The following is a 24,068-nucleotide window of genomic DNA, read 5'->3' as shown; positions in this document are numbered from 1 at the left end:
CCTGTGAATGGAATTTTAACTGTGGGATCCTTTAACCCTGGGTCCCCCCATGAGTCGTTGCTTGGCCGACTCTCCTTACCCTTCTGTTAGGGACCTGTCACTGGCAGAATTACTTACAGGTACCACTTGGTCTCAGTAGGAAGGCAGCGAGCTCTTTCCTGGCTGGAGAGCAGTTGTGTCCTCAGCCAGGTGTGGGGGCCTTACACTTAGCCACCTGTGCCAGGATGCTTCTGAGACTTCAGCCTCCTGAAGAGGACAGCTACACCGAAAGTTTAATTACCATAGTTGCCAGTTATGGAATGTCTGCTCTGTGCCACGTACTACTGGGCCCTTGCCTCATATAATCTCTAATTCTTGCATCAATCCTGCAAGAAAGGGGTTCCCATCCCTGTTTAACTGGAGGAGAATCTGAGACAGGAAGAGGCTGATTAACTTGCCCAAGCTCACACAGGTGGCTAGCAGTGGACCAGGCCTGAATCCCATTCACGTGTAGTAGGCTGTCTCTCACCTGGGATGTGGCTCTCCCACAAGTGTGGGTTTTGTGGAGAGATGCACCCTTGTTTGTCAGTGTTGAATCTGTCAGTCTACAAAGTCACTGAAGCTGACCTTCTCTTCAGGCCGGACAACTGGTCTCCCCCAGCATCTCTCAAATGAATGGGGCCAGACTCTTATTTTCCAAGACTGATACCCTAAGTGTCCTAGGCCGGTGATATGCTGATTTACCCCTGCTGCACCCCAGGAGCCCATCACCCACAACCTCCCGTAATCTTGACGGTGACCTCGCCACCACTGTCCACATGTTTTTGGTTCAGAAAACATCCCTTAAGTTTTCTCATGGGAATGACTTTCATCACAGCCCTGATTGATAGATGGAAGTAGAATTAGTTACCAAGGCCACTCAGTTGGATGTGAAGGGTTCACCCAGCTGGCAGAAGGTAGGTCTGCCCTGCTCATGGGCATCACTGCTCCTGAGTCCCTGGTGGTCAGTGAACACAGTGCAGGACCCCTGCCCTGGGGAGCCCAGTGGGTCTCACCTGTGTCTGCTCTCTCCGCAGCCCAGTACTTTGCCAGCACCATGATCATCGTGGGCCTGTCCGTCGTTGTGACGGTGATTGTGCTGCAGTACCACCACCACGATCCTGATGGTGGCAAGATGCCCAAGTGGGTAAGTCCCTGCCCCGCTGCTAGGCAGTCAGAGGCCCACCTTAGAGATGCCCGCAGGGCACCAGCACTTTTCAAACCACATAGGCAAAGTGCTTATTGTGGTCAGATGGCCTATTTTTATGGTAATGAGAGTTGGCCTATTTTGAGGATTTTGAAAGTAAGAAATAGAATGTTATATCATTAAAGAAAAATGAGTAAATTATCTATTTTTAAAATCACACAAGAACCTATACTTCCTAAACAAATCGCTCATTTTTTATCTAGGTTCACCTGTCTACATCTCTTTGCATAGAGTACAGTTATGAGAAATATTCTTTTTCATATACTCTGGCAGTTTTATTTTAATTTGATATTCCAGAGCCGGGCGTACAAACTGGCTGCTCTGTATATTTTTCTAACACGGTATTTTTAAAACTATTTTTTGGAATGTACACCATGGAACAGTTGGAAGCAACAAACTAAATATATACATAGCAACATGGTTGGATCTTTAAACCATAATAAGGAGTAAAGTGAGTAAGAGAGAATGAGCTGTATGAAAACACATACACACAATACATATAGGAGCACATTTAATTTGACCTTATAAAATAAATGTTAATAGTTACCAGAGGGAGAGGGACATGGGATAGAAGGAGACAAGCAAATGAATGAATAAATGAACTTCTTATGGGGACAGGCCCTGACAGTTCCCTCCGACAGTTTCACCTGTCATCTTGGCCAAGGCTTCAGCATAGCTTCCCAACATCTGCCATGCACTCTGCTTCAGTGGTATCTGGTGATGCTGACATGTCCATGGGATAAGCTCCTTTGAGTCTAGAGTTCAAGATCCCCAGTCACCAAAAGAATCCTCACCTGGAAGTCAGGAAACCTTAATTTGGACTGAGCCAAAGCCTGAGCTTTTCCCACCTCACCAGACAAAATCCATGGTGGGGAAGGGCTGTCTGACCCCTTTTCCTTACTTGGGGCTGCAAACCTTCCCAGTTTCCCTGAGAAGGTTGCCTAAGGATGGTTGGGAGCTACAGAAAGCCCTGTCATCCCCAAATGAGCCTGTCTTTGATGGTCCATAACTTGCATTCAGGTTCAGAAGTTAGGAATCACCAGCTGTAAGATGCATTTAGTTCACTCCCAACTTCAGGAAGTTTCTGAGTCTGCTAAAAATATTCATTGTGAAATAATTTATAGTTATCCAAAAGTTAAATTGGGGACAGATTACTTTACAAAAATATTGGCTTCTCTCCCATCAGATTCTTTTCCGGGCAGGTTCCTCTCATATATTTAATAAAGATTCTTACATTAGGCAACTTGTGTCAGCATGTAGGCTGTGCCTTACCCTTCCGTGAGACTTGCTTTGAGAAGGCTTATCTCCCCTGTAATAGCTGGGAGGTATTTGCACACACTCACCTACATCCTTTTTTGAATTTCTTACACCATGGTGCACTTACACAAGTGGCCTGGGGGGCCTTGTTTATTTGTGAGTCTTTCTGTCCATTTATCCATTTGAAACAGGCAACACATTTACGTATTTTGAAGGTCAAAATAAAATCAAAAATTCCTTCTAAGGAATTCTTGCTCCCACTTCTGCGTCTCACCCTGTTTCTATTATAGACAATGATTTTGATTAACTCCCTTTTCCTTCCAGGGTTTATGTATGCAAACACAAAAATTTAAACATATATTCATATTTCTGATAAGTATTTTGACTGATATAAAGATAAGTGAATTAAGACATGAGGAAACAAAACCATTTTTAATGACCTTTACTCTTTCCCAGAAAAATCTTGAGTAAATGCTAATTATTCATCTATCAGCATAAAAGCGTGTTGCAATCCATGTCTGCAAATGAAATACAGAGCTTGATCATCAATTTCATTTTATGTGGCACCCCCTGCATTTTTCTTTCTTTCCATGTGTATCTGAAACATAAACATCCTCCAAGGAACTTTTATTATGATCTCCGGTCTTGAAGAAGATGCTGTCAGATGTGGTGATATTATGTGACATTTGCACAGCCAGAAACAAAACTGTAACCCAAAAGAAGGGGTCATGAGCACGGTTTCATAAGTGCTGAGGAGATTATTTCATCTTTTGAAATACTTTATTTAGCCTTGAAAGCTAAAGATTCAGAACATCAAATTCAAAATAGACCTGGCAGCATGCATTGCATTAGCTTGAGATGTGCCTAAGGGTCTGTAGACACCCCCCATATGGGAGAAGTGTTCCCTGCATGCTCAGCTCTCCACCTGCACAGCTGTTTCTCAGTTTGGGAGCACATGTTGCTAGGATGTTCTCCTTTGCCCTTGGGCCCTCTCAGTGTGGGTTGGCCTAAAATCATAGGAATTTTGAAGAGATGTTTCTGCAAATGAGACTGTGGAAGTCTAAACATGTGAAGTGAACGAACCACTTACAGGATGACCTTGAGCCCTCTTCTTATCTTCTTTGAGATTTAGCCTCATTGACTGTAAAATGAGGGGACTATGCCCACTTTGCAGAACCCTAAAGGGGCTAAGATGGTATGTCTCATGGACCTGGTGTGTACCGCAGAACTCATCTGAAGATTCGTGGGAGCCGTGTGTTCCTACATCTTACCTAAAATCTTAGTTTGCCAGGACAGCTGTAACAAAGTCCCACAGACCTGTTGGCTTAACCAAAAGGGGTTTCTCCAGCACATGTAGTACTCTGGTAGTGGCTTGCCTGCAATCCATAACTCAAATCTGCCTCCATCACCTGCCTGTCTGTTTGCCTGTCTGTCTCCTCCCTCCTTGTGTACAAATTCCCTCTACTTATGTGGACACCAATAGGCCATCCTAATCCAGTTTGGACTCATGTTTAACATCTTTAAAGACCCTATTTGCAAATAAGTTTACATCCAGAAGCCCGGAGGTTAGGACTTGAACATGTCTTTGTGGGGAACAAGCTTCAATCCATCATATCCATTATGGAAAACCCTCCAGGGGTCAGCAGCCTCAGCCTTTACAGGTTCCAGAAGTTTGCCTGTGAGGCTTGGGTAGGGTAGACAGAGGGTTGGTCAGCTGCTCTGCTAAGTGTACTTGAAACATGATGAAACAAAGGGTCATCATTATAGCAGCAATGAAAATGATCTTGCCCTTTCTTATTTTTTCCATTACCTGTGTCCAGAACTGTTTACTGCAAATAACTTTGATAAGATGTCATAAAAACGGTGACCAGGAATGAAAGTGCTGCCAAGAATTAGACAACTTCCTATCTCTACTTACAGATGGGAAACATGCTGCCTTGCTGCTGATGCAGTTTGTCTACAATGATAAAACAAAATTAAAATGAAATTCATATCTATGTAATTTCAGGGGAAGGGCCACTTTACACGCATATGTCTAGAAATGGCTTACAAGAATCCTTGACCTGACTCAGGGCTTCAGATTTCTCACTTCTTTCCATTTAGGTATAGACAATACAGACAATAACCGTGATTGTGTTTTCCATACATTGTAGGTGCTTTGCACTAGTAAAATACTTCAGATTAGGGCTCTGCAAACTGTGGCCCATGGGCCAAATACAGCCCACCAATTATTTTAGTAAATCCAGACTAACAACTGTTTGACTAAATAAGGTTTTATTGGAACATAGCCACACTCACTCATTTGCACACTGCAGTTGTTTTTGAACTGCAATAGCAGAATTGAGTGGTTGGGGCACAGATCTTGTGTCCTGCCAAGCCTGAAATATTTACTCTCTGGCCCTCTATAGTCAGTTTGTCAATCCCTCCTTTGCACTTTTCAAAGAACTATCTCAATCTTCATTTAATTCAGTTTTCTTTGTAGCCTAGTGAGTTAGGCTAGCGCTTCCTGAACTTTCTTTATTCATGGCCCTGTAAGTATCTCAGAAATTTTTTCACAGACCCCCAAACCAAAAGTAATACCTAATAGTTATGTTTACTAAACAGATCAGAACAACTTACTAAGTATTTACACCCAAACTTTCTATCCCTTGGGCACAGCACAAGATCTCAAACCTTGGGGTCAGGATTGGGGATATTACTCTCATTTTTTGTTTCACATTGACTTGCTTGGGCACTTGTATTTTTTTCAGGACAACTGCATTAAGCCAGCTCTGGAAACATATGACATGATCGAAGGGGAAATACAATCTAATGTAGAAATTCTGAATTGTTGGTTTGTGTAGTATATTTCCCTTGGAAATGTATAATATCCTGGGACACCCTGAGAGTTTGGTCACTCTGGGGTACCTTGGCACACAGTTTGGAATCAAGGGATTAGGTATTATCATGCCCTAGTTACAGATAAGGAAGAATTGATGAGGGTATGTGACTTGCCCAATTCATACAGTCCAGGGGCTCTGGTATCAAGACAGTGTTTTCTGAGATGGCAGTGTCGCCTACTGCCACCTGCTGGGGCATGAGCTCATGGAAGATAATTCAGCTCATTCCTGGGTGATTTTTTGCATTGATTTTATTCTTACCTCACATTTAACCCAACCAGTTTAAAGAGTGGGCACTGCTCACCTGCATAAAATCAGTTGGGAGGGCCATAGAGCTTTTTACCCCGGGTGGAAGAAAAGGGTCTTGCAATGTAGAGCCACCTCCATATTGGGAGGTTCGCTTCTCCTTGCTGCCCTTGCGATCAGCTGATGCTCGCTTCTGGACTGCTCCTAACCCTCTGTTGTTCCCCAGACCAGAATCATCCTCCTGAACTGGTGTGCTTGGTTCCTACGCATGAAGAGGCCCGGGGAGGACAAGGTCCGGCCCGCCTGCCAGCACAAGCAGCGGCGCTGCAGCCTGGCCAGCGTGGAGATGAACACGGTGGCCGCGCCCCCCACCAGCAATGGGAACCTGCTGTATATTGGCTTCCGCGGCCTGGACGGCCTGCACTGTGCTCCGACGCCCGACTCCGGGGTGGTGTGCGGCCGCATGGCCTGCTCCCCCACGCACCACGAGCATCTCCTGCATGGCAGGCCATCCTCCGAGGGCGACCCGGACCTTGCCAAGATCCTGGAGGAAGTGCGCTACATCGCCAACCGCTTCCGCTGCCAGGACGAGAGCGAGGCGGTCTGCAGCGAGTGGAAGTTCGCGGCCTGCGTGGTGGACCGTCTGTGCCTCATGGCCTTCTCGGTCTTCACCATCATCTGTACCATCGGCATCCTCATGTCAGCGCCCAACTTCGTGGAGGCCGTGTCTAAAGACTTCGCTTAACCTCCTCTTCATCCTGTAGGCGTATGGGGAAATGCACAGACAGAAAATGTTTTTGGTTTGGGAGAAAACGGGATGCTAATCCCACTGAAGTGTTAAATCCATGCCTGACAGCTCAGATGCACCTTGATCATCCTTGCCCATGTTGCTGACGGTTTCATTGTTACTTTCAGTAATAGAGTGTCATCAAAGTTTTGTTTAATCCTCTCCGGTGGGCGAATGGATACCCTTGAAGCAACCGTATGTCTCAGGATGCCTGAGGCATCGTATTACGTGTCCCTTCTTCCTGGGGAACCCCTCAGAGAGGTGCGATGCAGCTGAAGCCTGCACAGCTGGTTTTGCATGCCTGCATGTCTTTTGCCATTGATGGCCTCCGGCAAAATCCAGCATATGCTTACGCCTGTGAAAACCTAAATTGAAAATCATCATCATAAACCAAACTCACTAAATCCACTCAAACAATTGACTGGTGAAGGGGGAAAAATCTAAAACTAAAACCCTAACCACTAGTTTTCCTACAAATCGACTTTTTTTCCTCTAACAAAAATAGTTTGTTAAGAGAAATAGGGTTATGCTGTTTCTATGTTAAAAAAAAAAAAAAAAAAAAGGAAAGGAAAGAAAGAAAGAAGACGTAGTCTTGTAAATGGTTGTCTGCACACCTACCCTGTCAAGGGGATCAGGAGGGGCAGTGATTTGTGTGGCTTCAGCTGAGTCAGGATCTTTTTCCTAAAGATCCCAGTCAGTTCCAGTGCTTTATATACCATCCCTGGACAATGGGGATTTGAGTGAGTCTGTTTAGTTTGCAAAACCCAAAAGACAAGCAGAGTTCTAGTATAATCATGAGCCAAAAATAATAGCTAAAGCTAAATTAACTGTTTATGTGTTTTTAAAAATAATGCATTAGGTGCTTCAAAAGTATTGGGGTCTGCAGGAGACCCGCTTTCGATTCCCAGACCATGCACACATATACCCCCCAAAAAGTATTGGGGTCAATGAGTCTTTGTAATATTTAGGTTCATCGACAACAAAATGTTGTCAGTGCCAGGAGCTAGGAGCTGGGGTCTCTCCTGGCTTCTTGTATGGCCAGTGGCTTTCCTGGATGACAAGTCAGAAGTGGCCAGTAGGGAGGGGCCAGCATAGTCAGGCACACTGGATCTGGTTTTTGGGGATCTGTCTCTCTACAGCCTGCCCATCCCAGCTTCAGCTCAGAAAACTGGCTCAGGATCAATGGGTGGATTCCCTGGAAATGTATGTTTTGAAGAGAAGAGGAACTTGAATTTTTTAAACTTCAGGTGATTACACCTTTCTTGGTCCATATTATCTTGTTGACAATAATCACCTTCCCATTCTTATTTTTTAAAGAGATCAGAGAGCAAGAAGATCTCTCCTGTTCTATTGTGCCATCCAGCAACAGCTCAGAGTTCAAGCTGCAGGTTTCTGGGCTCCTAAGTGTCTTTATTTTCCTACTAAAATAGAGGTGGGTACATAATGAGGAAAGATTAGACTTTCAAAACATTTCTCCAGCCATTTATTTCACTCATTTCTGGGTCATGCGCATAAATCTTTTGCACTAAGATGGAGATGGCAACTTCTGTGTGTGTGGTCTGTGTATGTGCGTGAGCAAATGTGCGTGTGACTTAAGAAAAGAGATGCTTTAAAGATGCCCTGTTTTCAATAAAAGGTTGATAAATCAGGGCATTTCAGCATCACGCCTGGAGCAGGGTCATCCTTGGAATTTACATATGTTGCATGATATGAATGAGCAATGCACAATATTTTCTGTGTTTTGTATTTGAGGTATCTAGGATACAAGTAGGAGTATTTTTATCTATAAAGTGAATGCTTCATTTCTTATCGTTATTCAAAAATGGATGCCTACCACAATTTGGCTTGAAAAAAATTGGGAGTTTTTGTATTTTATGCAAAAAAAAAAATCAAAAGCAAACAAAAGTACATACTTCACATTTTGACCACCCAAATAACTATTCTGACATTAAAAATAAAAATGATAATAATGAAAGGGATAGATGCATAGATGGTTAGCCAAGTGTGAATAGCAGAAATATTAGCCTCCCATGCTCTCTGTATTCTCTCCTCTCTGGGGACAACTGATGCCTTCTCGGATACCCTTCTAGAAAGGATGTTAAGAAAGAAAGTAAAAGAAGGAATAGGGAGAGGGCAAGGGGAAGGTAGGGAGACAGACATACCATTTCTAGAACTCACTATCCAAGTGCTCTCCACCTTGCCTTCTTTAATAACGATTTCATCTTAAAGATCTTTTCCATAGAGACATAAAGATCTACCTCATTCCTCTTGCTAGCTGTTTAGTGTCTCATTTTCTCAACAGACTATAATTTATTGTTGTTGATGCATATAGAGCACTTCCAATTTTTATTTTTATACACAAATCTATAATTAGCATCCTTGTACATACATATATCTCAGCATATTTTTGTGACTATATCTTGATATAAAGTCTAGCTTAGAAATGGAATTGTTGGTTTAAAGCTATGTGCATTTAAAATTTTTATAGCTATTGTAAGATTGTCCTCCCAAAAACTGAACAATGGTTGCACCGGCCAACAATGTAATGAAATGGCTTATTTCTCAAACTTTCTCAGATCTGGATATTATCAAATGATTTTTTTTTCAATCTGATTGGTGAAAACTAATATTATACTGTAAATTTTTCTGATTTTTGTCCCTTTCATTGTGAGTGAAATTGAATATCTTTTCAAATATTTTTGGTAATTTCTATTTTTGTAAGTGTATGTCCTTTGCATAATTATCAGTTGGGTTATTTGGCTTTTATGTAATTTGTCCATGTACTTTTGGACCTTTCTGTCTTTTGTCTTGAAAATATTTTTATTTATTGATCATTTGTTTTCTGATGTTCTTTATTAATTTGCTTATTTATTGGCATGCAGAAATTTAAAATTTTTATGTTGTCATTTGTGATTTTCCTTTGTAGATCCTGGCATTGGTTTCCAATTTTAAAAGGCCTCCCCTACTCTGAGATTATAAATAAATTTACTCATATTTTCTTCTAAAACTTTCTTTATTTCATTTATTTACTTTTACATCTTCTAAATCTCTGGAATTTATTTATTGTAGGAAATAGAGGTAAAGAACCAATTTTTCCCTGCAAACAATTGGTCAGTTATGCCAACAAAATACATAATAGGGCACTCCTACAATACATTTATAATCTCTCCCCTATTCTTCAAAATACCACTTTATCTGTAAACTAAATTCCTTTATGTGTTTTTATCTCTTTCTGTGTCGTTGATTATCTCTCTATGAATGCCTTTAATTACCACAGATTTATTCATATTAATTTCAGGCATTTTCAACTATACACTCCCTTCAAAACACACTCACATTTATTTTTCTTTTTTTTTTTTATACGTGGGCAGGCACCAGGAATCGAACCCGGCATTCTTGCCTGCTGAGCCACCATGGCCCGCCCACTCACATTTATTTTTAATTGGGCTCACAATGAATTTATAGGTTAATATGGAAGAGACAGACATCTTTAAATTGTTGTCTTCTTACTCAACAACTCTGCAATCGAAACTTTTATGCAAATCTAATTTTAAATCACTCAGTAGAATTTCATGGTTTTGTTCAGACAAAACCAATGCATTTCTTTTTGTTAATTTCTAGAAGTTTTATCATTTGTCTGCCATTTTCAATGAAATACTTTTCTCACTAGATGTATAGGAAAATAGTTTATTTTGTATATTAATGTCACAATCAGCCACTATAATTGTGGTTTCTTATTTTTCTGAGATTTTCTTCTGCCCCCTCCTTTCTAATACTTCTTTCATTTTTTTGTCTCAGTCAATTGAATTAAACTACCGTTTGAGAACAGTGTTAAGTAATAGGGGTTCAGATGAAATACTTCTCTTGTTTGTGACATTAATGGGTGCTTTAATGTCTCATCATTTAAATTGTATGATGACATGTAATTTCCTTGTCATAATAAAAATAAGTATCCGTGTACTCATGGACATGTAATACTTTTAGGGAAAATTAGAAATATATATTAGCTACTTGTTAAGCCTTTTCAGTATCCTTGGAGATGATCATGAGGTTTTTCCCATTTATTCTTGCATGCTTCCTCAAAATTAATAGATTTCTCAAGACCAACCCCCTATCATATTCCTTACCTGATCACTGCTCATTTTTATGATTTTTACTATAAATATTCATAATTGAGATGAACAGTTCTACAGTTTACTTTTGTGTGCTTTTATTTCCAGATTTTGTTTTCCTTTTATGCTGACTTCAGAAAAATGGAACATATTTTGAAAAAAATCTCTGTTCTGCAACCATTTACTTGGTCTTAAATTTATCTTCTATCTAAGTATAAAGAAACCTTATCTCACAGCTGTCCGAACTATCACTAGTACATTACTGGGTTTCACCCATTGTGCAAGTTAGGTCCTCAAGCTCTTCCGTAGTCAATTTTAGTCACAAATTTTCCTGGAAAATTGATTTCAGCCATTTTTTTCAACATAGTTGCAAAGTTTTCCAGCATAGACTGCTATTAATTTTGAATTTCCTCTGTATCTGTAGTTATCTGCCCTTTTTCTTTTCTAAGTGTATTTCCACTTCCTTCTGTGTTTATTTATTTAGCTCACCAAGCATTTTACTTTATCCTATGTTCAGACACACATCCTTTAAACTTATTCACCACTTTAGGAAACTAGGTGCCAGCTTCTGTGGTCCTGAGTGACTGACCTTCCTGGCAGAAGCAGGAAAGCAGTGAGAGTCACAGCTGCTAGAGAGGCTACCTTCTCCAGCCCAGCACAAAGGGATCTGGAGAGGAACGGAGGGATCTGCCCTGCCATGGGTGCCAGTGGGTCGCACCAGGCAAGTCAGCACACTCATCACGGCCACAGTAGGGGAAGAAAGACTGACCGAAGCTTTAACTAAAAGCTCTCTTGAGGCCCCTTTCTTACATAATTTAACTATTTCTCTCATTCATTCTGTCTGACAAACCAAACCCCTCCCCAACCCTCCCTAGACCATCCTGGAAGTGTTGCTGACCACATCTGACTTGGCTCCTTTTCCCATTGCCATTTACTTCCCTTACATATGGATTTAACATTCTATTATCATAATTTATCATATGTAGGGAAGGGGGACCACATTGCCATCACCCCTGGGAGGTGGTGCCAGCAGTTCTGGTCTTAATGACCCCTATGTTGTCAAACTCCCATTGTGTGCTCACAGGAATGCAAAATGTCTGACACTTCTGCCCACTTATTTACCCTTTCTGTCTCTCTCCGTAGTAACATTTAAAGTTTATCCTCTTTTCTAAATTTAATTATTTCTGCTAACAATCATCACCAGTCCCTCCTCTGTTTTGTTAGATTTCTCTGAATTTACTTCTAAGTATTGCCCATCATCAAATTCTACTGTTATGAAATTCTTAAACTTCTGCTTTTGTTTTTAATATTTTGTTACTTCTCTTCTACTTTTATTTTATGTTGTTGTTTTCCTAAATTGGCGATAGATACCTAATTCATTCATTTCCATTTATTCTTATTTAATCCTGTGCAGCTGCTTTTGGCTCTGTATTTTCTTCTGCTCAAAGCTTTAACAGAGATCCGAATGATTTGATACTAGTATTTTCATTGCCTTTATTTTCTAGATCTTCTGTAATTCCAGGCCATTTGTAAACCATAAAATATTTTATTAACAGAAGTAGAGGTGATCATGTGTATTTCTCATTCTTCTACCTCTGAGAGACATCTTAGTTTTACAGGGTTGTCCTTTGCACTGAAAGTAGTTCTGTCATTTTCTTACACATTCATATTCAAACACACACTTACACATACTCACTCTTGGATTTCTCTTTTTTTAGTAATAACTTTTATTAGAGATGTTGAAAGTTGTAGGTTTACAGAAAAATCATTTAGAAAATACAGTTTCCATATACGCCCCTATTATTAACAGTTTGCATTTGCATGGTACCTTTGCTATAACTGATGAAAGAATATTATTATAATTGTGATATGAACTATAGTCCATAATTTACATTAGGGTTCACTGTTTGTGTTGCACAATTCTATCAATTTTTTAAAATTTTTATTCTAGTAATATATATATGACCTCAAATTTTCCTTTGTAATCACATTTGAATATACAATTTAATGGTGTGAATTATATTCACAATGTTGTGCTATGATCACCACCATCCATTTTCAAAACTTTCCCGTCATGCCAAACAGAAAATCTGCACCAATTAAGCATCGATTGCTCATTTGCTATTCCTGCCCCAGCTCACCGGAAACTTGTATTCTACTTTCTGACTCTATGAATTTGCTTATTCTTATCACTTCATAGTGATATGAATATCATACAGTATTTGTCCTTTTGTGTCTTGCTTGTTTCACTCAACATGATATCTTCAAGGTACATCAAAACTTCCTTTTTACAGCCAAATAATATTCCATTATATTTATTCATTCATTAGTGTATGTACACTGGGGTTGATTCCATATTTTCTCAGTTGTGAATAATGCCTCTAATGTGAAAGTATCTGTTAGAACCCCTACTATCAATTCTTTTGGGTATATACCTAGAAGAGAGACTGCCAGATCATATGGTAGTTCTCCACTTAACTCTTTGGGGAGCCAGCAAACCATTTTCCACAGTGACTGCACAACTTTCATTACCACAAATAATGAGCGAGCATTCCTGTTTCCTCACATCTTCACTAACACTTGTTAATTTCCATTTTTTAATATCAGCCATTCTAGTGGGCGTGACCTAATATCTCATTGTGGTTTTTATTTGCATTTCTGTAATGCTAGTGATGTTGAGCCACTCTTCATGTACTTTTTGACCATATGTACATCTTTTTTATTGAAGAAATGTCTATTCAAGTCTTTTGTCCATTTTTAAATTGGGTTATTTGTCTTTTTGTAGTTAAGCTGCAGGCTTTTCTTATATTTTGTGGATATTAAATCTTTATTGGATATGTGATTTCCACATATTTCCTCCCATTCTGTACTGTGCCATTTTATGTTCATGAGGTAAACCATTGGTGCTCACAAACTTTTAATTTTTATGAAGTCCCATTTATTAATTTTTTTCTTGCTTGTGCTTCCAGTGTAAAGTCCATGATACCATTACCTAACACAGGGTTCTGAACAGTCTTCCCTGTGTCTTCTTCTAAAAGTCTTATATCTCTGCTTCTTATGTTTAGGTGTTAACTCTATTTTGAGTTAACATTTATTTATGGTGTGAGGTAGGAGGTTTCCATTCTTTTGCATGTGGATATCCAGTTTTTCCAGCAAAATTTGTTGAACAAAACTTTCATTCCCCATTGAGCGGACTTGTTATCTTTGTGAAAATTCAGTTGGCCATAGATGTGAACTCTCAGTTCAATTGCATTGGTCTGTATTTATGTCCTGTTTTGATTACTGTAGCTCTGTAAGAAGTTTTAAAATTGGTAAATGTGAGTCCTCTGATGTGTTCTCTTTTTTTCAAGTTGGTTTTGGCTATTGAGGAGCACTTACCCTTCTATATATATTTGATGATTAGCTTTCCTATTTCTGCAAAAAGGCTGCTGAAATTATGGTTAAGATTATACTGAATCTCTAAGTCACTTTGGGTAGAATTGACATCTTAGCAATATTTGGTATTCTAATTCATGAACAGGGAAAGTTGTTCCATTTATATAGGTCTTCTTTATTTCTTTAAGCAATGTTTTATAGTTCTCCATGTACATGTTCATTGGGCCTTGATTAAGATTTTTCCCAGTTATTAGTTTCTCTTGGTTGCTAGTATAAGTTATTTTTTCATTATTTTCTCTTCAAGTTATTCACTGCTAGTGTACAGAAACAGCATTGATTTTTCTGTGTTGATCTTGTACTTTGCCATTTTGCTGCATTTGTTATCTCTAATAGCTTTATGGCAGTTTTTCAAAATTTTTTTTAGTATCAGATCATATCATCTGCAGATAAGGAAATTTTTATATCTTCCTTTCTATTTTGGTGACTTTTATTTCTTGTCCTTGCCAAAATGCTCTGGCTAAACTTCCTGTACAATTTTGAATAACAGTAGTGACAGTGGACATCCTTTTCTTGTTCTTGATCTTAAAGAGAAAGCTATGGAATTTTCATATATGCCTTTTATCATGTGGAGGAAGTTTCCTTCTATTCCTAGATTTCTAAGTGTTTTTATGAAGAAAGGGTGCTAGATTTTGTCAATTGCCTTTTCTATGTAAATTAAGATGATCACGTATTTTCCCTTTATTCTATTAGTGTATTACATTAATAAATGTATTACTTTAATTGAATTACTCATGTTGAATCACTCTTGCACACATGGGGTAAATCCCACTTAATTATGGTATATAATTCTTCTAATATGCTGTTAAGATTTGGTTTGATAGTGTTTGGTTGAGGATTTTTACATCTATATCCATAAGGGACGTTGGACTATACTTTTCTTGTGGTATCTTTATCTGGCTTTGTTATTAGGGTGATATTGGTTTTGTGAAATGGGTTATGGATTGTTCCCTCTCCTTTAATGTTTTGGAAGAGTTTGAAAATAATTGGTGTTAATTTTTCTTGGAATGTATAGGACAAATTACCCATGAAGTCATGTGGTCCCGATTTTTTCTGTGTTGGGAGATTTTTGATGACTGATTCAATCACTTTACTAGTAATTGGTTTGTTGGTTTTGCTTGATTTGTTCTTTCAATTTTTTTATTGGTTGTGTATAGAAGCAGTAGTGATTTTGGGGTGTCAGTCTTATGCTCCACTACTTTTCTCAGTTCATTCATTAGCTCTAAGAACTTTATCGTGGATTTTCTACATGTGGTATTGTATCATATGCAAATAGCGAAAGATTTACTTCTTCCTTTCAAATTTGGATATCTTTTATTTTTTTTTCTTGCTGAATTTTTCTGGTTGTATAATGTTGAACAACAGCAGTGACAGCAGGCATCCTTGTCTTGTTCATGATCATAGAAAGAAAGCATTAAATCTTTCACTGTTAAATAGGATGTTGGCTGTGGGCTTTTAGTAGATGGTATTTATCATGTTGAGGAAGTTTTCTTCTATTCTTAATAGTCTCAGTTTTTTTTTAAACAAATGATTTTTTAAACATTTTTAACATTTTTTTTAAATTGACTGGATTTTGCCAAATGCCTTTTCTGCATCATTGAGATAATCAATGTTTTTTTACTTCATGCAGTTAATGTGATGTATTATATTAATTGATTTTCTTATGTTGGATGAACTTTGTGTATTGAAGATAAATCCTGCTTAATCATAATGTAAACGTCTTTTAGTACGCTGTTGCATTTGGTTTGTTAGTATTTTGCTGAGGATTTTTGCATCTATTTGCATAAATGATATTATCTGTAGTTTTCTTTTCTTGTAGTATCTTTTTCTGTCTCTAGTAGGAGGGTGATATTTTTCTGTTTTTGGTAGGATGGTGATATTTCACTCATGTAATGAATTAGGATGTAGTCCCTTCTCTTCAATTTTTTGAAGAGTTTGAGCAGAACGGGAATTAATTATGCGTGTAATGTTTGGTAGTGTTCCTCTGTGAAGGTATTTGATCCTGAGCTTTTTGGGGGGGGAAGGTTTGTGATGACCGATTCATTCTCTTTATGAGTAATTGGTTTGTTGAGATCTTTTATTTCTTCTTGAGTTGATGTAGGTAGTCTTTATGTTCCTAAGAACGTATCCATTCCATCTAGGTTATCTAATTTATTGGTGTATGATTGTTCACAGTATCTTCTATGGATCTTAGTTTATTTCAGAAGAGTCTCCAGTAATATCTATCTTCTCCTTTCTGATTTTAGTTATCTGTTTCCTCTTTTTTTCCTTGCTGGTCTCCTATAGGTTTGTCAGTTTAAGTGATCTTTTCAAAGAACCAACTTTTGGTTTTATTGATTCCCTCTAGTTTTTGTTTGTTTGTTTTGTTTTGTTTTAGTTTGGTTCTGTTTATTTATCTATACTCTTTGTTATTTATTTCCTTCTGTTCACTTTTGGTTTAGTTAGGTCTCTTTTTCAGTTTTGAGGTTAGGTCTTTGATTTGAAGTCTTTCTTCTCTTATAACATAAGCATGTAGAGCTATACTTTTCCCTCTCAGTGCTGCCTTCACTGCATCCCATACATTTGGGATATATTGCATTTTCACTTTCGTTCACTTCCAAATATATCCTCATTTCACTTCTGATTTCCACTTTAACCCATTGGTTGTTTAAGAGTATTAAACAACCAATTAATTAAGTAAACAAACCAATTAATTTACACACATTTGTGAATTTTCCATCTTTCCCTCTGTTATTGATTTCTAGCTTTATCCTGCGGTGGTTGGAGAATATACTTCGTATGATTTCAATATTTTTTAATTTATTGAGACTTGATTTGTGACCTAAGTGATGTTCAATCCTGGAGAATGATCCATGTGCACTTAAGAAGTATGTCTATTCTGTTTTGTTTGGTGAAATGTTCTATATATATATATAGATCTGTTACATCTTGTTGATTTATAGTATCATTCCAGTCTTATATTTCCATATTGATCTGTATTTTAGTTTGTAAAAGTTGCCAAAATGCCATATACTGGAAACAGAATGGCTTGTACAAAAGGGAATTTATTAAGTTGCAAATTTACAGTTCTAAGCCTGTGAAAATGTCTAAATTAAGGCAAAGCTATAAAATATCTAAACTAAGGCATCCAGGGAGAGATACTTTGACTCAAGAAGGCCAGTGATGTTCAGGGTTTCTCTTTGCTGGAAAGGCACATGGTGACGTCTACTAGCTTTCTCTCCAGGCTTCTTCAATGTCTTCCCTAGGGCTCTGTCCATTCTGTTGGCTCTGTTGGTTGTGGTGGCTCTAAACCTTTTCCCAAAATTGTCCCCTCTTAAAGGACTTCAGTAAGCAACCCCACCTTGAATGGGTGGAGACACATCTCCATGGAAATCATCTAATCAAAAGTTACCATCCACAATTGGGTGTGTCACATATCTGTGAAAATAATCAGAAAGATCCCACCCAGCAATATGGAATGAAGATTAAAGGACATGGCTTTTCTGGGGTACATAATAGTTTCAAACCAGCACAATCTAACTAGATGTCCTATCCATTATTGAAAATGGTGCATTAAATTCCCCTACTGGGCAGGCCATGGTGGCTCAGTAGGCAAAGTTCTCGCCTGCCATGCCGGAGACCTGGGTTCGATTCCTGATGCCTGACCATGCAAAAAAAAAAATTTCCCCTACTATTAGTGTACAACACTCAAGTTCTCTCTTTATATGTAGCAGTATTTATTTAATATATTTGGGGCTCTACTATTAGGTGCATATATATTTAAAATTGTTACATCTTTCTGTTGAATTGTTCCATTTATCAATATACAATGGTCATCTTTGTCCTTTGTAACTGCTTTTTACAGAAAGCTTATTTTATCCAATTTTACATAAAGTCACCTTTGTCAACTGGGCCAGGAAATCGTGCCCAGTTGTTTGGTCAAGGAAGCACTGTCCTAACTGTTACTAAAAGGACATTTCATGGACTTGAATCATCATTAAGTTGATTGCATCTATGACTGATATATCTACAATCAACTAAGGAGCATGTCTTCAGCAATGAGAGACATTTAATCCAATTAGTTGGAGGTTTTAAAAGAAGAAGTGAGGACTTCAGCATTCTGAAGAGAGAACTTTCATCTCTACTTCAGACAGACAGCCTCTCCTGGGGAATTCTTTGAAAATCTTCATTGGAGTTGCCAGTTTACAATGTATCTTAAGGAATTTGAACTTGTGCATCCCCACAGTTGTGTGAGACACTTTTATAAAATCTTATAATATTTACAAATATGTCCTATTTCTTTTGTTTCTCCAGAGAATCCTGCTAATATACCACCTTACCTCTCTTTTGGATACTAGTTGCGTGATATATATTTTTTTCCATCTTTTCACCCTTCATCTATTTGTATCTTTGAATTTAAGGTGAGTCTCTTGCAGGCAGCATATAGTTGTGTTATGCTTTTTTTATTTTATTTATTTTTATTTTTTTGCCATTCTGCCACTCTTTGTCTTTGAGGGGAAAATTTAATCCATTTACATTTAAAGTCACTCCTGATAATGTAGGACTATCTTCTGCCATTTTTCTATTTAGCCTTTATATGTCCTACTTTTTAATCCCTTATTTCCATGAATACCTACTTTTATATGTATTTGATTCTTTGTTTTGTCCATATCAAATGCCTTCTCATTTCTACCTGGATACATTTTTCATATATTTTCATTGTGATTATCATAGGGTTAAAATTTAATATCTTAAATGTCTACCAATCATATTTGTTTTGATACCAACTTTACTTCAATAGCATGGTCATATAATTTTCTTATATCCTTCATCCCCCACATTTTTTTGTACTTGTTACTCCCTATATCATTGTGTATTTTATATCCCAAAATTAAACTTATCATTACTTTTTAAGCATTTGCATTTTATCACCTATAAGAAGTAAAAAGTGGAGCTACATACCAAGTAATAATCTATAACAACTGGCATTTATAATTACCCAGATGGTTACCTTTACTGCAGGTCTTTATTTCTTTATGTAGCTTTGAACTACTGTCTAATGTCCTTTCCTTTCATTCTGAAGAACTCCCTTAAGCATTGCTTGTAGGGCCAGTCTATTGGTGATGAACTTCCTCATCTTTCATGTATCTAAGAATGTCTTAATCTGCACATCATTTTAAAGAGTCAGTCTTGCTAGATATATAATTCATGTCTGGTAATTATTTTCTTTCAGTACTTTAAATATTTGGTTGCACAGCCTTCTTTCCTCCATGGTTTCTTGTGAGAAATTAGTTATTAATAATATTGGAACTCACTGGTATGTAACACTTTGCTTTCCCTGTTCTTGACATTCAACAGTTTGACTACTATGTGTTTGGGAGGAGTTTTCTTCCCTCTCTCTGCAGTTCATGGGGCTTCTTGACTGTATAATCACGTCTTTTTGTTAAATTTGGGAAGTTTTCTGTCACTTTCCCTTGAATATTCCTTCTGCCCCTTTCTGTCTTTTTCTTCTTTGACTACCACAATACATACCTTGGTAAGCTTGTGAGTCCCCCATAAGTCTCTGCTCAAATTTTTTAGTTATTTTTTCCATTCTTTTGCTCATCCAGAATCATTTCAGTTTGAGCTTACTGTTTCTTTTTTTCTACCAGCGCCAATCTGCTGTGGAAACCTTTTAGGGAATTTTTCTTTTTAGCTATTGCTTGGTTCCTTTTAAAATTTTCTGTCCCTATATTGAGAGTCTTATATTCTTCATTCATTGTTTTCCTGAAAACATTTAGTTCTTTCTCCATGTTTCCCTTATCTCCTTGAGCATATTGAGGATCTTTTTTTTTTTTCCATCTTTTTGTCTGGTATATCCAAAATATGGTCTTCTTCATTGATGGTTTCTGGATTTGTACATCGTTCCTTTGGATGTAGTCATAATTTCTTGTTTCTTCTTTTTTTTGTCTTATACTCGTCTGTTGTATATTGTCATACATATTAATATTTTAAGGTGTCAATTCTAGGTTATAGTCCTTGAGCTGTCAGTTCTTTTGGTTAATATTCAACTAGTGATATGACTGAGATTTCCTTGAGTTCCAGGAGCTAACAACAACCAACCAACCAAGGAAAAGATTCCTTCTTCAGTGTTTATAAATTGGCTATTTGTTGAATGGTGTTCTCCTTCAGGGTTTAGCCCTCCTGTTAAGAGGATCAGCCCAAGAAAATTTGAAGTACAGGGTCATCACCATCTTTTCTGAGCTTCTATCTTGTCCTGGGCTTGTGCTTACTCATGGCCCTAGGGATTTCTCCATTTAAAGGAGTTCAAATGCCCCCTCTATTTCCTATTAAATAGACTTTCTCCTCTTCCTGGGTGCTCTGTTATATAACTTAGAGCATGTAATCCTTTACTCCAAGCAGTTTTTACTTAATTGTTTCTTATACTGTTCTAGCTATCTGCATGCTGCCTTGCCTGAAGGGCAAGTCCATGGGCAAGTCTTTCAAGTTGCCACCTAATAGATTGCCACCAATATACAGGCACCCTGGTATATGCATAAGGGTTTTTCTGGTCCTTCCGGAACAGGTCCTGTGACCCCCAATGGGGGTGCATAGCGTCATGCCAGGGAGTGGGTGAAGCAAGGGCCAGCAAACGTACCACAAGCTTTTCCTACCATTTTTTTCCTTGGATACAGAATTTTATTTAGAAATTGTTTAAAGTAAAGACAAACATATCAAGAAAAACCAGGTAGAAAATGAGTTCCCAATAAAATGGAATTTTAGGGCAATTAAAGTCTAAAATGCCACAAAAAAGAAATAGCGCCACTGTCATTTGAACAGTGGCTAGTTACTTGCATTTTTGGCATTGCTAATCATAAATCTGTGTTTTCCTCTGAATTCCATCCAGAGCATGTGTTACACAACAATCTTATCATAAAATAATTGCTTTATTACACATTTTAGGACAAGCTACCACTAGATACAAATCAATACAAATATATCAGGGGTTGAACAATCTCAGTAGTAGGTGACACATTTTGTAGAATTCTGTCAAAGGAATTGAATAGACTGTGGGCAAAAGCAAATGAAGGAGGATTAAGGAATGGAATATTTTTAAATATTAATAATTAAGTCACTCATGGTACTGTATTTTCTGCAAAAGAAAATTAACATTTAATAATATGCTTATGGATTTATCTCCAAAGAGATTACTGCACTGGTAAAGTATGCCGATAGCAGTGGAGAGCTGTAGACAGCAGGTACCAAAAACACCCCAGCCTTGCAGATCCAAGATAGCAATGGCCTTCACTGGTCACTTCCTTTGCCAGAGGTCCAGAAAGAACTTGCAGCATAATCACCTACCTGCTGTATTTCTACTGAAAGCAGCAAACTTTAAGGAGCCAGAGAGGAGTCCCCAGTGGGCAAGGGGAGCCAAGAAGAGAAACATGTTAAATGTAAACTTAAAAGACAGTAAAATTGGATACTACCCACATTCAAATCCCAAAGATGTGGGCAAGTCCCCCAAAATAGGGAGATTAAAAAACTGGACACACCCCATATTCAACACAAAACAAAGAAAATCGGGGGACAATTGGAAAAATCATCAGAGAAATCCTCAGTGAAAATCGAGCTCTTTAATTCAAATATCTCAGGATTGAAATACACCCTGTATTCACCCAGGCAACAGTACCTCTTGCACTTTTATAGGGTTGCGATCGGTCAATGACCCCAAATGGCTTTACAGAGCAACTTTCCTTTTGGGCCAATGTCTAAGCCTACAAGGATTCAAGCCGTCCTGCAAAATCTTATGAACAGCAGGTTCCAAAGCTTCCACAATCTGGCCCTTCCTTCCTAAACACGGTGTCAAACACATAAAACCTGTCATGTTACATTTTATATTTTGAAATATGGAAGCATATTTTAAATACTCTTACGGCATTTATTTATTAAAACGTTCTTCGCCAAGATTTCAGATTAGCTTAAAATTCTATTCAGTCTTACCACTTCTCCACTCAGATCTCTCGCCACTTAAACATCACATAAAAGCGCCTTCTCCAGCAATCAGCGTTTCCAGCAACCACAGGGTGTGCTCCATGGTCAGCCTCTTTGCTTCCTCCGCAAACCAACTAGATGTTAACACTGTTCTGCTACAAGGTAAAAGCTCTTCACTCAGACTTAATGGAAAAAGAAGTGAAACTTCTGCGAGTAAATTTATTAAGACGAGGTACTACTTTGCAAAAGAAAAGAAACCAGTGAGTCCTCTAAGAATAATATAAGGGATTATTTTACAGCTAAGCCCATGACTGAGTGAAGAATTTGAGAATTTGGATGTTGTTCTGCTGTTCCAGGTAGTTAATATTCCTTTTCTTCTTTCTGTGGGCCCCCTTTTAATAGGTATCACAAAGACTTCATCTGTGGCATAAAGAATGTACACAGTCTTCTGCAACACATGGTCATTCTCCCCTTGTTCTCCTGGAAAATCAATTCAATGTTCGTTAGCTTTCCAAACTAGGAATCTCTCTCCTCCAAGTCTTTGATGTAAGTTTCAATACACTGACTGGCTGCATCAGTTCAGCTGCTTTACCATCCCCATCATCCAAACCTGGATGATCTCTCACCATACCTGGGCCAGCCTTAGGAGTTGGAGTAGTTGTCTGTGTTGAAATGGGCCTCCCTGGAGCTGCACTGCTAGAGCTGAGAGGTTTCTTTGATTTATTTAGAGCTGAAGCACCAAATGAGGGAGGCACTGCCATTTCTTGACCTTGTCTAGAGGTTATAGATCATAGACTTTCGCATCAAAAAACTTCTTGAACCACTGAATGAATTCAAAATTGTCCTCAAAGTTTCCTTTCACCAATTTGTCCACAGGAATTACTTTGTCAACACTCATTCTCTTAAAACGTGCTTGTAGTATTTTGAAGTTCTAGCTTAGCTTAGAATTTCACTTTCTTCAAGGCAATGGTACTAGACAATAGTATGTCCATAAAATGACAATAGACAGCCTCTAAGCACAACTTTTCGATTTTTGTCAAATTCAGCTGCAGAAACTCATTGATCCACGCCATCATATCATGTTGACTTGGGTCATCACTGGTCACTGATGTCAAGCCAGGTTCACAGCCATCTTCGGCTGTCAGTGGGACCATGTCCACTGCTTGTACTAGGCTCTGGTTCAGTTCCTACCAGTTTTAAAGCTGCATTTTCTTGATTCAGCCCTCATCCATTCACTGCAACACTTGACCTGTTTACTGGTGTTTTGAGGAATATTGCTTTGCTGTTTTAACTAGTTGTTCAAAGATTCTGGTGGGGAACAGCACCTGGAGCATCTTACATTGCCATCTTTGTCATATGGAAGCTTTAGGCTTCCCTTTTTAAAGTCCCCACCCACAACTTCAGCTTTAATAATTCTTTGACTTGAATTTTTGAGTGTTTCAAAATTTCCACACTTGTAAAATTAAATAATGATTTCTTGTTTTATAGCACTGAGCCCAGTGTATTCTGAACTACTACTGTTGTTTACAATTTATTAAGGGTGTTTTTTTTTTTCAAGCCTGGTATATGTTCCATTTGTTTAAATGGATTCTTCCCAGAGTGTGACCTTGATCCACTCCTGGATGTTCTATCCTGTTAGTAAGTGTGATACACATGCCTTTCCTTCTCTCCCCATTGTCCACTTGACCTGGAAGAACCTGGCAGAATAGGACCATGCTCCCAACTAGCATTACTTCTCTTTTAGTTTTGCTTCCATTTACTATATGATATGTCACAGTTAATATTAGATTTTGATTCTCTTTAAACTCTTTCACCTTGAATCCACATCTGTCTGCTTTTAAAATCAGAGCTACAAATTTCTTTTTCTGAGTATATGCCTTCTATGTCCTTGCCCATACATTTGTTTTACCTTTGGATCACTTTGTTTTAGATTTACCTTGGATAAGCATTTATCTTTTAATAAAACTGATACACTTGATTTTAATATTATTGTTCCTTAAATCATAATTTCTGTAATTAATAATTTTTTGCATCCTGTATTTTCAATTTTCTTTTCTTTTCCTCATGTTAGTTGCTATACTCATTATTAAAATGGAAGGCTTACTTTTTATGTTTAACTGGTTATCTATATAATTTTATATAATTGTATTATATTTCATGATTTATCACACTGACAATAT

At 38.0% G+C, this 24,068-nt stretch overlaps 1 protein-coding gene and 1 pseudogene across 1 annotated transcript in view; one reads left to right on the top strand and one right to left on the bottom strand.

Annotated features, from left to right (window-relative positions):
• The window catches only part of LOC143652400 (neuronal acetylcholine receptor subunit alpha-7), a 103,433-nt gene extending 96,474 nt beyond the window's left edge, over nucleotides 1-6,959 (top strand). Inside the window, exons 9-10 of the mRNA XM_077123998.1 lie at nucleotides 1,056-1,165; nucleotides 5,834-6,959. Of these exons, the coding sequence (XP_076980113.1) occupies nucleotides 1,056-1,165; nucleotides 5,834-6,352 (629 nt within the window). The 3' untranslated portion in view covers nucleotides 6,353-6,959. The remainder of the gene's footprint in view (nucleotides 1-1,055; nucleotides 1,166-5,833) is intronic.
• Nucleotides 6,960-22,248: 15,289 nt separating this feature from the next.
• Nucleotides 22,249-23,042, bottom strand: LOC143651464 (microtubule-associated protein RP/EB family member 1 pseudogene; annotated as a pseudogene).
• Between the last annotated feature and the right edge of the window lie 1,026 nt (nucleotides 23,043-24,068).

The sequence above is a fragment of the Tamandua tetradactyla genome, chromosome 12 (assembly GCF_023851605.1).
Source record: "Tamandua tetradactyla isolate mTamTet1 chromosome 12, mTamTet1.pri, whole genome shotgun sequence".
Taxonomy (NCBI): Eukaryota; Metazoa; Chordata; class Mammalia; order Pilosa; family Myrmecophagidae; genus Tamandua; species Tamandua tetradactyla.
Note: the sequence above shows the minus strand (reverse complement) of the source record. Positions and strands in the feature narration are given on the sequence as shown.